The following is a 15,150-nucleotide window of genomic DNA, read 5'->3' as shown; positions in this document are numbered from 1 at the left end:
ATCCCCAGTGATGCTGTTTCATTATTGGAAGAGCAGAAGGTGATTAAAACAAGGGAGGTAGTTTAATCTCTAAAACAGACATGGCTACAGCTTGATGCTAACATGTTTGTTAGCTGTCAGAATTCAGTCAGAATTCTGAGAAGAAAAGTCTGGATTCTGAGATTAAAGTCAGAATTCTGAAATCAAAGTCAGAATTCTGAGATTAAATTCAGAATTCTGAGAAAATAGTCTGGATTCTGAGATTAAAGTCAGAATTCTGAGATTAAAGTATGAATTCTGAGATTAAAGTCAGAATTCTGAGAAAAAAGTCTGGATTCTGAGAAAAAAGTCTGGATTCTGAGATTAAAGACAGAATTCTGAGATTAAAGTCAGAATTTTGAGAAGAAAAAAAGTCTGGATTCTGAGATTAATGTCAGAATTCTGAGGGAAAGAGTCTGGATTCTGAGATTAAAGTCAGAATTCTGAGAAAAAGTCTGGATTCTGAGATTAAAATCAGAATTCTGAGATTAAAGTGTGAATTCTGAGATTAAAGTCAGAATTCTGAGATTAAAGTGTGAATTCTGAGATTAAAGTCAGAATTCTGAGATTAAAGTCTGGATTCTGAGATTAAAATCAGAATTCTGAGATTAAAGTGTGAATTCTGAGATTAAAGTTAGAATTCTGAGATTAAAGTCAGAATTCTGAGATTAAAGTCAGAATTCTGAGGATAAAAGTCTGGATTCTGAGATTAAACTCTAAATTCTGACTTTTTTCCCTATATTAAACTGAATAATATTTAAATATCGGTTAACTTTTTGTAATTTTTTTTCAGTGGCCCTAAAAATGAATTTCAAATTCGTTTAATCTTGACACCATTCGTCCGTTTTCTGTGTATAATTTTGCAGCTGAATCCCAGATCCGTCTGTTCTCCTCCACCCTGCAGTTTTCCTGTCATCCTTTTAACCGGCTCAGCCTCTTTAATCCCGGCGGGCTGACCAACCCCCCCTCCCGCACATGGCTGCACCTTTCTTTCTGCAACTCTCACCGTTATGTTTTAGTGTCTACAAAAACAATTTTTTTTTTCCTATCACGCAACAGGTCGCCAGGCATTAAGTGGATTTAGTTTAATTGAATTTTTTTGCGGGACAGGAAGCAGGAGCGTCGCAGGACGGATGGTTTTCAGCTCAATGCGCACATTTAAAATGAGCCACCGCTAATTTATTTATTTATTTTTAACCTTTCTAGTCTTTTTTTCTTAACGACTAACTTAAAAACCCTTGTTGGGTTCAGGATTTATATCTGTGATCCTTCACGCATCACAGATATCCTAAAGGGTTGATGGTGCGTCATTTTAGGTGGCTGTTTGCTGCAAAGCTGCGGAAATGGATGGAGCAAAGAAAGGTAATGTTTGCACAGTTTCATTTCCTTTTCTTTTTCAGTATGCACAGGCAATTAGTAAATGCTTGACCTACAATATTGTCACATGATCCTTTTAGTGTCATGCTTTGGGCTAAAAGCACATTTCATTTTAGTACAGGTTGTTCCTTTTATCCTCCAAACTTTTCCTGGGGCACATCTGTGCTGTCTGAGAATTTAAAGGTGTCCTTAGATGAAGCTATCTCATTGCAAGGCCTTTCCTAACAGGTGTTCATGGGCCTATTTGGGGATATTGCTGCGCTAAGTGCCATACTGTGCCTGTAAAGAAGTAGGTCACATCTGGTCTTATGATATGAGATCTACAGGACATAATATCTATTTCTTGCAAGCAAATCCATTCTTAATGGTGTTACATAACAAATACAATATACGGCTCCCAGGATAGTGTCTGACATCAAATGGTCGCAGATACTGTTAATGTTTTTAGACTGAAGGATGGATGCTCTTTATACTCTCCCCTTAGAATATACCAATATTTTCTGTGATATATAGTGATTGTGAAAAGGCTATACATTAGTGGCTCTTTTAATGGTAAAAACAGAGGCCATTCATCAACTTTGTTGCCTTTAATTTGAGGTACAGGTGCTGGTCATAAAATTAGAATATCATGAAAAAGTAGATTGATTTCAGTAATTCCATTTAAAAAGTGAAACTTGTATATTATATTCATACATTACATACAAACTCATATATTTCAGATGTTTATTTTGTTTAATTTTGATGATTACAAATGACAACAAATGAAAATCTCAAATTCATCATATCAGAAAATTAGAATATTGTGAAAAGGTTCAAAATTGATGGCCCCTGGTGCCACACTCTAATCAGCTAATTAACTCAAACCACCTGCAAAAGCCTTTAAATGGTCTTTCAGTCTAGTTCTATAGGCTACACAATCATGGGGAAGACTGCTGACTTGACAGTTGTCCAAAAGACGACCATCGACACCTTGCACACGGAGGGCAAGACACAAAAGGTCATCGCTAAAGAGGCTGGCTGTTCACAGAGCTCAGTGTCCAAGCACATTAATAGAGAGGCGAAGGGAAGGAAAAGATATGGTCGAAAAAAGTGTACAAGCAAGAGAGATAACCGCACCCTGGAGAGGATTGTGAAACAAAACCCCTTCAAAAATGTGGGGGAGATTCACAAAGAGTGGACTGCAGCTGGAGTGAGTGCTTCAAGAACCACCACACACAGACGTATGAAAGACATGGGTTTCTGCTGTCGCATTCCTTGTGTCAAGCCACTCTTGAACCACAGACAGCGTCAGAAGCGTCTTGCCTGGGCTAAAGAGAAACAGGACTGGACTGCTGGTGAGTGGTCCAAAGTCATGTTCTCTGATGAAAGTAAATTTTGCATTTCCTTTGGAAATCAAGGTCCCAGAGTCTGGAGGAAAAGAAGAGAGGCACTTCATCCACGTTGCTTGAAGTCCAGTGTAAAGTTTCCACAGTCAGTGATGGTTTGGGGTGCCATGTCATCTGCTGGTGTTGGTCCATTGTGTTTTCTGAGGTCCAGGGTCAACGCAGCCACATACCAGGAAGTTTTAGAGCACTTCATGCTTCCTGCAGCTGACCAACTTTTTGGAGATGCAGATTTCATTTTCCAACAGGACTTGGCACCTGCACACAGTGCCAAAGCTACCAGTACCTGGTTGAAGGACCATGGTATCCCTGTTCTTAATTGGCCAGCAAACTCTCCTGACCTTAACCCCATAGAAAATCTATGGGGTATTGTGAAGAAGAAGATGCAATACACCAGACCCAACAATTCAGAAGAGCTAAAAGCCACTATTAGAGCAACCTGGGCTATCATAACACCTGAGCAGTGCCACAGACTGATCGACTCCATGCCACGCCGCATTGCTGCAGTAATACAGGCCAAAGGAGGCCCAACTAAATACTGAGTGCTGTACATGCTCATACTTTTCATGTTCATACTTTTCAGTTGGCCAACATTTCTATAAATCCTTTGTTTTTATTGGTCTTCAGTAATATTCTAATTTTCTGATATGATGAATTTGAGATTTTCATTTGTTGTCATTTGTAATCATCAAAATTAAACAAAATAAACATCTGAAATATATGAGTTTGTATGTAATGTATGAATATAATATACAAGTTTCACTTTTTAAATGGAATTACTGAAATCAATCTACTTTTTCATGATATTCTAATTTTATGACCAGCACCTGTATATGGTATAAAAGTTTAGTAAAAGAAAAAAATCTTTTACAGGAAGAAATATAACAAATCAACAGTAAAGTTGCATAAATATACAACCCTAAATGCATAATGCTTTGTTAAACTGCCTTTGGTTTCAATTTCAACAAGCAGTCTCCTGTAGTTGAAGTCTAGCTGCATCGCATCTTGACTTGGTGATTTTTTTCCCAATCTGTTTTATAAATGACTTGAGATGTTCTTCTGCAAAATGTACCTTTTTAGAATTGTGGTTTGAAGTTAAATTTGAGTTTAATTTAGCATCACAACACCTTCAACAAGAGTGCCTACCAGAGATTTCTGCAGCTTTCTCAGTGCTGAATGCTTTCCAGCTTGGTTTCCATCCCTTTCATCAGTTATGGACAAATGAAATTACATTTTAATCATATATGCTGTTGCAAATGTTCTGCATTTTTTGACGGTCACTTTGAAACCTGTTTCTCATTATTTTTAATACATTTTTTAAATATCTATCTATCTATCTATCTATCTATCTATCTATCTATCTATCTATCTATCTATCTATCTATCTATCTATCTATCTATCTATCTATCTATCTATCTATCTATCTATCTATCTATCTATCTATCTATCTATCTATCTATCTATCTATCTATCTATCTATCTATCTATCTATCTATCTATCTATCTATCTATCTATCTATCTCACGTGGGGAGCCAGGAAAAGCCTGCACTGAGGAACTTCACAGGGAGAGTATATATAGGAGAGAGAACAAAGCCTGGACTAATGAGCTGACAGGGAACTGTGTGCTACAATGGAACATGGTGATGGCAGCATTATGCTGCGGTCTACAAGCATCTAGAAGGAAACCAAGGGGAAAGGAAACAAACACAAGAGAGTAACTGAAGAACAAAACACTGGTAGAAAAAAACTACAAATACAACAAAACTAAAAATAAAGTTAAACAGAGGGGAAAAAAAACCCTGACATCTACTTTTAAAGTTGTCACAGAATCTTTCCATGTTGCCAAAGGTGTTTAGAACTTTTTGCAAAACTAGGAATGATTTTGTTATATTCAAACAAGGGACCATATTTAAGGGATTTCCTTGGATGTGTTCTGCAGCTGAAGAGCATTTTTTTAGTAGATGAGTAAATTATGGCAGCATCTTTGTAAAAGTTAATATTCTTCCTACTGTTATAAACAGAAATGAAAAAAATAATACTGCCTAAATATGAGCGTTGAGGCCCACTGTTTCTTCAATTCGTCAAAAATCTAACTTATATCCATTTGTAATGTATTATTTATATTGTTAATACAGTATTTTCTTGTTATGAAAGTATTCTATAGTATGGCCTTGTAGTAAAAATTCTTATGTTTTCATTTCTATCTCTGATTTTTATCCCCTTTTATCCATTTTTTGACAGATGCCCCTCCAGTGGGCGATGTGGGCAAATCGGACACCCTGGGTTCAACTGGCTCAGCCAGGAAAAGGGGAGGGGGGGCCAAGAAGGCGATGCAGGCCAACAAGTCTGCCCTCAGAGCCCCCCGAGCCCTTTGCTGCCTGACTCTGAGCAACCCCATCCGCATGGCGGCGCTGGCCCTGGTGGAGTGGAAATATCCTTTTTATTTGTGCATGTTGTTGCACGTGTTACATTTTGTGGATTTATTCTGCAAATGCTTGTTAAAGCCTTAACTACATCCCCCAAGCCTTTTGATATCTTCATTCTTTTAGCTATATTTGCCAACTGTGTTGCCATGGGGGTCACAAAGCCATATCCAGATGACGATTCCAACCCTACCAACCACCAGCTTGTGAGTCACTTCTTGTCATTTTTAGGTAGAAACAGGTTTCTTTATACAATAGCTTGCAAAAGTGTGTTAAACTCCTTTAACTTCATGTTTTTGTCACAAACTTCTGCATATATAATTGTGATTTTATGTGCTAGAATAACATAAAGAGGTGAAGAAGCTGAACATATGCATTTAATATACTTGTATTCAGTTTGCCCTTTGATGAATCACCTTTTTGAATCAGTAACAGTTGCGAGTGTTTTAGGGAACGTCTTCACCAGCGTCACACATCTAAAGGCTTTAGCAATTCTTCTCAGCATAGACTGATCTAAACTTTGATAACTTTAAAAAAGCTATTTAAACAGTCATACAGGTAGAGATAATGTCATAAATAGAGAAAGGTCCATTTACCTGTGTCTTATTTTTTCTGGAAGTCATATCATATATAGAATTCTTAGGAAAAAAAGTCTAGATTCTGAGATTAAAGTCAGAATTCTGAGATTAAAGTGTGAATTCTGAGATTAAAGTCAGAATTCTGAGATTAAAGTGTGAATTCTGAGATTAAAGTCAGAATTCTGAGATTAAAGTGTGAATTCTGAGATTAAAGTCAGAATTCTGAGAAAAAAAAGTCTGGATTCTAAGATTAAAGTCAGAATTCTGAGATTAAAGTGTGAATTCTGAGATTAAAGTCAGAATTCTGAGAAAAAAGTCTGGATTCTGAGATTAAAGACAGAATTCTGAGATTTAAATCAGAATTCTGAGAAAAAAAAGTCTGGATTCTGAGATTAAAGACAGAATTCTAAGATTAAAGTGTGAATTCTGAGATTAAAGTCAGAATTCTGAGAAAAAAAAGGCTGGATTCTGAGATTAAAGTCAGAATTCTGAGAAAAAAGTCACGATTCTGAGATTAAAGTCAGAATTCTGAGAAAAAAGTCTGGATTCTGAGATTAAAGACAGAATTCTGAGATTTAAATCAGAATTCTGAGAAAAAAAAGTCTGGATTCGGAGATTAAAGTCAGAATTCTAAGATTAAAGTGTGAATTCTGAGATTAAAGTCAGAATTCTGAGAAAAAAAAGTCTGGATTCTGAGATTAAAGTCAGAATTCTGAGAAAAAAAAGTCTGGATTCTGAGATTAAAGTCAGAATTCTGAGAAAAAAGTCACGATTCTGAGATTAAAGTCATAAATAGAGAAAGGTCCATTTACCTGTGTCTTATTTTTTCTGGAAGTCATATCATATATAGAATTCTTAGGAAAAAAAGTCTAGATTCTGAGATTAAAGTCAGAATTCTGAGATTAAAGTGTGAATTCTGAGATTAAAGTCAGAATTCTGAGAAAAAAAAGTCTGGATTCTGAGATTAAAGTCAGAATTCTGAGAAAAAAAAGTCTGGATTCTGAGATTAAAGTCAGAATTCTGAGAAAAAAGTCACGATTCTGAGATTAAAGTCATAAATAGAGAAAGGTCCATTTACCTGTGTCTTATTTTTTCTGGAAGTCATATCATATATAGAATTCTTAGGAAAAAAAGTCTAGATTCTGAGATTAAAGTCAGAATTCTGAGATTAAAGTGTGAATTCTGAGATTAAAGTCAGAATTCTGAGATTAAAGTGTGAATTCTGAGATTAAAGTCAGAATTCTGAGATTAAAGTGTGAATTCTGAGATTAAAGTCAGAATTCTGAGATTAAAGTGTGAATTCTGAGATTAAAGTCAGAATTCTGAGAAAAAAAAGTCTGGATTCTAAGATTAAAGTCAGAATTCTGAGATTAAAGTGTGAATTCTGAGATTAAAGTCAGAATTCTGAGAAAAAAGTCTGGATTCTGAGATTAAAGACAGAATTCTGAGATTTAAATCAGAATTCTGAGAAAAAAAAGTCTGGATTCTGAGATTAAAGACAGAATTCTAAGATTAAAGTGTGAATTCTGAGATTAAAGTCAGAATTCTGAGAAAAAAAAGTCTGGATTCTGAGATTAAAGTCAGAATTCTGAGAAAAAAAAGTCTGGATTCTGAGATTAAAGTCAGAATTCTGAGATTAAAGTGTGAATTCTGAGATTAAAGTCAGAATTCTGAGAAAAAAGTCTGGATTCTGAGATTAAAGACAGAATTCTGAGATTTAAATCAGAATTCTGAGAAAAAAAAGTCTGGATTCTGAGATTAAAGTCAGAATTCTAAGATTAAAGTGTGAATTCTGAGATTTAAGTCAGAATTCTGAGAAAAAAAAGTCTGGATTCTGAGATTAAAGTCAGAATTCTGAGAAAAAAAAGTCTGGATTCTGAGATTAAAGTCAGAATTCTGAGAAAAAAGTCACGATTCTGAGATTAAAGTCATAAATAGAGAAAGGTCCATTTACCTGTGTCTTATTTTTTCTGGAAGTCATATCATATATAGGTTCATTACACATACAGTTTCCAGTGTTGTATAGTAACGAAGTAAAAATACTTCACTACCGTACTTAAGTATATTTTGGAGTACTTTAAACTTTCCAAGAGTATACATTTTTTTTGAGAACTTTCACTTTTACTTCACTACATTTACGAACTGAATTGCATACTTTTACTCCGATACATTTTCAATGTTTGGTTTAGTTATTAAGTAAAAAAAGAAATAAATAAATTGTTGTTTACATTATTTTAATTTAATTTAACCATCAAAGTTTACCAAAATGTAAAAAAAAAAGGCATTCAAACGGCACTTACTTTTTACTTATACTTTTCACTGCATTACTTGAGTACATCTATATTTTTACAGTAATTCTTATACTTGAGTACAAGCCATTTCAGATACTTTAAGACTTTTACTCAAGTAACATTTCAGTCAGTGACTTGGACTTTTACCAAAGTCATATTTTGGAGAGGTACTAATACTTTTACTTGACTCTGACATTTCAGTTTCATTTATTTATTTCCTGTAATTTTCTATGAGTTTGGCCAACAGATGGTGACAATCCAACAGCTAGTCTCTTAAAAAGGATTAAATGTAAACATGATTAATAAAATCTTTTATTAGGTTTCTGTCTATACTCTCTATACTCGGTTGGGTTCTTCTCCTGTTCTGAATCTCCACATGGATGTGGCTTGGTATGGATGCAGTGTTCCTGTTGTTCTGCTCAGGTGTTCTGGAAGCGAAGCTTTCACTGATAGTCTTCTTCCTTTTGACAATACTCTATAGGTTCTCTGTAAGACTGTGGCCGGGTCAGTTTACTGGGTTTCAATGCAGGCTTCAGAAAACACAGTGAACAAGACCAGCTGATGACGCATTCCTTCAGACTCTGGGACCTTGATTTCTCCAAATTCTTAAATGGCTTTTTTATTGACAACATTTAAGCCATAAGGCACACTGACGAAACCAGAATCTGGATGTGGTCACCTGAGATAAACTGCTAACAGAGTGATCTCATAACTGGGGGAACCACAGATTTGGAGTATCTATTGGTACTATGCGATGTGACTAAAAAGGAGAATGATTTCAACTTTTTTTTTCTGCACCATTCTTTTTTTTTTTTTAGTTGTATGTTTGGGGTTGTTGTCATGGCAGAAGCTACAGAAATAGATCACCACAGCATAATGCTGCCATTGCCATGTTTTATTGTGGCATATGGTTCCCAGGCTGGGTTAGCAGTATTAGCTTTTGTCCACATGTAGGGTTTTGAATATCAGCCACATGTTCTATTTTGGTGTCACTTGATCAGTGTACCATACTCTATATTTGCTGTGTCTCTTAATTGTGTTGAAGCAAATGGGACAGATTCTTTTTCTTTAAGTTAAATATTTGTTCTTATGGCTCTTTCATAAAGGCCAGACCTGTGGAGTGAAGAACTGATAGTAGATGGATCTCTGCAGCTTATTTGGCTTCGTCTCTAATCAATGGTCTCTGTGCCCAAACTGTCAGTTTAGGTGAACCATCAAGACTTGGTAGATTTTTTTTCCACTCTTAGCATTAAAGACAACATAAGCCAGCAGTTCTTTGTCAGCTGTCCAAAGTACAGGGTATTTCGTTATAACCTAACCCTGTTTTACTCCTCTCTACATCGTTCTCCCTGATCTGTCTGCTGCCCTTCTTGGTCTCTATGGGCCTGTTACTGACTAATGCTAAACTAACCTGTTATGCTTTCAGAGATCAGCTGGATTTATATTGAAGGGAAGTTATATATTGTATAAGTTCACAAATTAACTGACTTGTGAAGGAATTTGGTTGCACTGAATTGCACTGAAAATATTATTTTTTTTTTCACCTTTATTTACTTCAGGTTTTTGGTTTTTATTTATTTTTTATTTATCCTTTATTTAACCAGGTAATACCCATTGAGATTAAAAATCTCTTTTGCAAGGGAGACCTGGCCAAGATAGGCATCAAAATTACATCACATCATTACATACGTACAAAGACACACACATAAAAGCCAAATATGCACTTACAATAAAATTTCAATTAAAACATTGACATGTGAGGGAGTCTAACTCAAAACATCTAATTCTCAGCTTAAAAGTATTCAAAGGAACCAATTTACTAAGTTTCATGTTATTTTCATGTTTCATGAAAATAACATGTTTTAGGTTAAAAAATCCAGAAAAGTTGACGGGGCATGACAACCTTCCCATGACGACCATATTGGTTCAGGTTCGATAAATGTTTTAATGAAATCTAAAGAAAGGAAGCACTGAAAATAACACAAATAAGGCCAGTTTCTGAGATTAAAATGTCCGAGTTTTGTTCTAGCATTGACAAGCTGGTCAGTTTCTTGTCATGTAGCTGTGGTTAAAGTTTCAAAGAGAGCAAAGTGACAAAAATGAGACATGTAAAAGTAAAATGGGAAAAAAATAAATCTTCAACTCCATATTAGATATTTGATAAACTATTCTATAGCAAAATGATTTTTGATATAAATGTATGCAAATATTTCTTAATGGTTTATGAAAAGCAAAAAAGGTGTTGAGTAGACCTCTTCAGGTGCTGCTTGAGGTAATGTTGTTAGAGGGGGAGAAGTGTGCTGTGACCTCCTCCGGGCGAGCTTGTAAGAGATCATGATTTACTTTAACACCAACCATCTGCTTCATCTCTACTCCCCCACTCTGTCTTTATTCTTCCTTTTGTCCTGTTTTTATCACTAAATGACCTTGTTAATGGAACTGAATATATATTTGTTGGAAAAAATCCATCAGTTTGCCTGAACGATTGATTCCAATATCTATAGCGTGTGCAGAGGCCAATATACTGCTAAACTATTATTGAAGGAATTCTTATATGCCATGTATGACAATGAAAATAATTATAAAAAAGGTTAAATTCCAGTCTGAGCGTTTTTAAAGCATGTGCCAACCCCCCATCCCACACACACACACTCACACTCACACACACATTTGCACACGTACACACCAACAGCAGGATGGATGTTGGTAGATCTCTTTATTGGATTTCACAGATGAGTTAAGCTGACTGTATTAGATCTGTTGAGGGGGATTTATTATCTCTCACTGTTCCTTTTTTTAAAACAGCTTCTTGTGAATGCATTTCAAGCACTAAACTAGTTATATGATATTCAATTATACTTCAGGATACATATGCCAGCTTAAGGTGAAGACGATGCATCTTTAATTAGTAGCATTAACCTGAAAGTACAAATCAAAGCGAGGTGAGGACAGAGTGTTTTAGGCGGTAGGTTAGCGGGTTAGAAAACCATCCAAGCTCCAGTCTTAATGACGGATTAGTAATCTAGCAGTTATTTGACAATTTGTGAAAAAACGACAAGAACACTTTCTTAAAACTAAAAATGATTTCTTACAAGTTCTCATGCTGGCCAACAGGTGCGAACATACAGCAAACAGATAAACACGCTATAAATAATTAAAAGTGCTGCATGCATTTGTGCACAATTATACAAATTGCAAAACATAAAAACACAGACAAAAAAAAAATTCTTCAGAAAAACGCAGCAAGAGCTGACAATAAAAAAACACTGAAATCTGGCTTCATTAGACAAAAATGAAGCAGACCACTAGAGGAAGCTGACTTCATCTTTGCATTGATTACAGGTCATTTCTTTTGTTTATTTTCTTCTATTTTTCTGTTGCTTTGGTTTTCTGTGTTAGCACATTGCGCTTTGGAGTTTGTATCACTCAGGTATTTACATCACATTTGTAGTCTGTGGCATGTTGAGCCATTTTACTGCACGTTTTCACCGGTCAGCTGCTGTAAATTCCACCCCTGGTAAATAGTGTAAAAACTTAAAATAATAAAACAAAAATAAATATAATAATTGTAATGTAATTTACCTCTGCATTTAACCCATCCCCTTGTGGAATAGTGTGGGAGTAAGGGTCTTGCTCAGGAACCCAGAGTGGAGGCTGTGGGAATCAAACCAGGTACTTGCTACCTTCTCAGACCACAAGCGCACTGCTCTAACCCACTAGTGCAACACTCCTCAGCACTAATTTGATGTTGCAGGAGCACAAAATCCTGCTGAGAAATTTTGAATAAAGAGACTAAAATTGTGGTTATAATGCTAAAATTCTGCCTATAAATTATGGCTGCTCATCGGCGCAGTGAGTAGCACTGCTGCCTTGCAGCAAGAAGGTTCTGGGTTAGATTCCCGGCCCAGGATCTTTCTGTATGGAGTTTGCATTTTCTCCTTCAGCATGAATGGGTTCTCTCTGGGTACTCTGGCTTTCTCCCACGGTCCAAAAACATGACTGTTAGATTTATTGGCTTCTCTATATTGTCCCGGAGTGGCTGCATAAATGGTTGTTTGTCTCTGTGTTGCCCTGCGATGGCTGGCAATCTGTCCAGGGTGGACCCCACCTCTCACCCTTAGACTGCTGGAGATAGACACCAGCACCCCTCGTGACCACGCTTGGGATAAGCTTGACAGAAGATGGATGGATGGATATTATTTTTGGACTGTTTTAAATGTGTTACGTTGGTCAGAATAAACATGCTTACATCATCACTTATTCTTACTCTATGGTAAAAAAAATATATATAAAATCACAATATTGAGACACTACGGAAGAGGATTAGGGCCACTGAAAAAAAAAAAAAAGTTAACTGATTTTTAAATTTTATTTCAGTTTAACATGGGGAAAAAAGTCAGAATTCTGACTTTTTTCTCAGAATTCTGACTGAATTCTGACAATAAAAAAAGTCAGAATTCTAAGAAAAAAAGTCAGAATTCTGACATTAAAGTCAGAATTCTGACTTTTTCCCCATGTTAAACTGAAAAAAAAAAAAAAAAATCAGGTAACTTTTTTTTTCAGTGGCCCTTATCCTCTTCCGTAAGACACAGATCTTTCAAAATGGGGAAAAACAGAAATGCATGATCTTTCAGTGCACAGTTGGTCATCCTGATGTGATGCCTTGCAGCAATAGGATCCTCTGGTATGGGTTCGGCGTGCTCACAGCTTGCATCTGTGGATTCTCTCCTAATAATCCAGCTTTCTACAATTCAAAAACATTAGTTTGGTCAAACTTCCTTTAAATTACCATTTAATAGGAGGGTTTGTATGAGTGGTGTTCTTTCTGTTGGTCTCTTGCTGTGTGATGGACTGGCAACCTGGGTGTCCCCATTTCTCTTGCAAATGACTGCTGGAGAAAGCCAGTTTTTTCGCAACTTTACCAGTAGAGTGATACAAACCAAGGTTGTTATAATCACACGATTCACCAAACCTTTATCTTGATTTTAGGAACAAGTTGAATATGTCTTCCTCGTCATCTTCACCATCGAGACCTTTACCAAGATTCTTGCCTATGGTTTAGTCATGCACCCCAGCGCCTACATACGAAGCGGTTGGAACCTGCTGGATTTCATCATTGTCATTGTCGGGTAGCTTAACTACTTGAGAGTCACTATTTCATTTTTGTCATTCTTATGAAACCTATGCAGCAACATTGATTTGCTCCTCTGTGCAGGTTGTTCAGTGTGATAGCAGAGGGTATGACGGATCATAAGCCAGGAGAGGCCCACCATGCAGCAGGAAAACCTGGAGGTCTGGATGTTAAAGCTCTCCGAGCTTTCAGAGTGCTGCGACCTCTTCGGCTTGTGTCTGGCGTACCAAGTATATATATTTTCATATATATATATATTTATAGTTGGTCTTTGTTTGTGCCTATAATTAGTTTCAATGTTTGCTTTTCCTGTCAGGTTTACAGATTGTGTTGAACTCTATTATGAAAGCCATGGTCCCTCTGCTCCACATCGGCATGCTTGTCATGTTTGTCATCATAATTTACGCCATCGTAGGTTTAGAGCTTTTCCTCGGCAGGATGCACAAGACGTGCTTTGACACCAGCACAGGTCTGTCTGTTCCCTGGATTTTCTCACATATCCTACACTTCTCTGACATCCTACTTCAATGCCTGTGCTTCTCCTGCTGTTCTCCTGCTGCAGGTCTTATGGTGGAGGACGATCCATCGCCGTGCGCTTTTGCAGGCGTCGGTCGTTTCTGTGTTACTAACGGCACTGAATGCAAGGGGAAGTGGGAGGGTCCCAACGGCGGCATCACGAACTTTGACAACATTTTCTTTGCCATGCTAACAGTTTTCCAGTGCATCACTATGGAGGGTTGGACAGATGTGCTCTACTGGGTACAGACACACATGCCTCCAGATTTTACTGCATTTTGTCCTTTAAGATTTTTACCAGTGGTTCCAGTTAACATTCCCCACAAATACTATAATCCCTTAGATCAAGATGTTTAAAACTTATTGACCTTCTAATAAATTAATTTATTTTACTGCACTAGTATCGTCTTGATCAGAAACATGTAGAAAGATCTAACATTTTTAAACACAGTTATCAAGTACAGTAGTAGCCATTCAAAATTTCCCCACTTTCCTTGATAGGTCCGTGGCTGGTCCTCTACAATTCCTTTTTTAAACATCAATCTTTGTACTAAAATATTTTTTGTCACGATTTGTGGACATTAAGATCTAGAGAGAAGCGCATTCTCCTGTTCAGACCCTGTAATTCAGTGAAAGGGGCATTTTAAATGGCTGTAGAATGGAAGAATAGGAAATCATTTCATTTACCAAAATCTGGTTCCACACTTTTCAGACCTGCTAAAATTGATAGCAATTAAACAATTTCTCTAATTTATCACTTTTTTAAACTAATCATTGCTAATTAGAAATCCGTGGCTTATTTTTAAGTTTTTATTGACATATAGAGAGTGGTGCAGGTGCTCTTTCTCTAAGCCATTTCTTCAATAGTTGGGGTCGTGACCCCGCTTGATTGTCCTTGATCAACCAGTATGGGATCTTGAGATCCACTACAAAAATTAAACTAAAGCATTCATGTTAAAGCGCTTAAATATATAAAAGAATCACTTAAAAATGTACAAAACTAATTTTTGGTTCTTAAAGCTATATGAAGTGTTTAAAAAAGTAAACAAACGTTTAAAAAAAAACAATCCACTGGACTTTGTTTTCCAAGTTTGAAAACGTTTTGCTTCCCATCCAGGAAGCTTTTTCAATTAAAAATGTTAAAAATTCCAATTTCAAATTTTCTTTCAATTTCTTAAAACAAAAAAAAACAAAAAAAACAGTGGTTTGTTTTTCAACTTTTTTGACTTCACCAGCTGTTTGAAATGTCACTACCCCCCTGGTTAAATGGTTATGTAGAAATGTTTTGGTATTTAACCAATAGTTTGGGTAATGAGTAAACTGACTTTTTGGGTCAGAAGCAAAACATTTTTAGAAACCTCTGCTCAAAGCTACACTCCAAAATTAAATAAACAAATTTTAACCAAGCAATAGATGTAGATAGATACTCGTT

At 36.2% G+C, this 15,150-nt stretch overlaps 1 protein-coding gene across 1 annotated transcript in view; it reads left to right on the top strand.

Moving 5' to 3' along the window:
- Positions 1–956: 956 nt before the first annotated feature.
- cacna1fa (calcium channel, voltage-dependent, L type, alpha 1F subunit a) overlaps positions 957–15,150 on the top strand; it is a 47,777-nt gene continuing 33,583 nt past the window's right edge. Inside the window, exons 1-7 of the mRNA XM_038309448.1 lie at positions 957–1,380; positions 5,021–5,210; positions 5,303–5,408; positions 13,061–13,200; positions 13,287–13,432; positions 13,519–13,671; positions 13,765–13,961. Coding sequence (XP_038165376.1) covers positions 1,362–1,380; positions 5,021–5,210; positions 5,303–5,408; positions 13,061–13,200; positions 13,287–13,432; positions 13,519–13,671; positions 13,765–13,961 — 951 coding nt within the window. The 5' untranslated portion in view covers positions 957–1,361. The remainder of the gene's footprint in view (positions 1,381–5,020; positions 5,211–5,302; positions 5,409–13,060; positions 13,201–13,286; positions 13,433–13,518; positions 13,672–13,764; positions 13,962–15,150) is intronic.

Source organism: Cyprinodon tularosa, unplaced genomic scaffold (genome assembly GCF_016077235.1).
Source record: "Cyprinodon tularosa strain WSP-4 unplaced genomic scaffold, ASM1607723v1 ctg66, whole genome shotgun sequence".
NCBI lineage: Eukaryota > Metazoa > Chordata > Actinopteri > Cyprinodontiformes > Cyprinodontidae > Cyprinodon > Cyprinodon tularosa.
The sequence above is the reverse complement of the archived record's forward strand: the minus strand, read 5'-3'. Positions and strand labels throughout refer to the sequence as shown.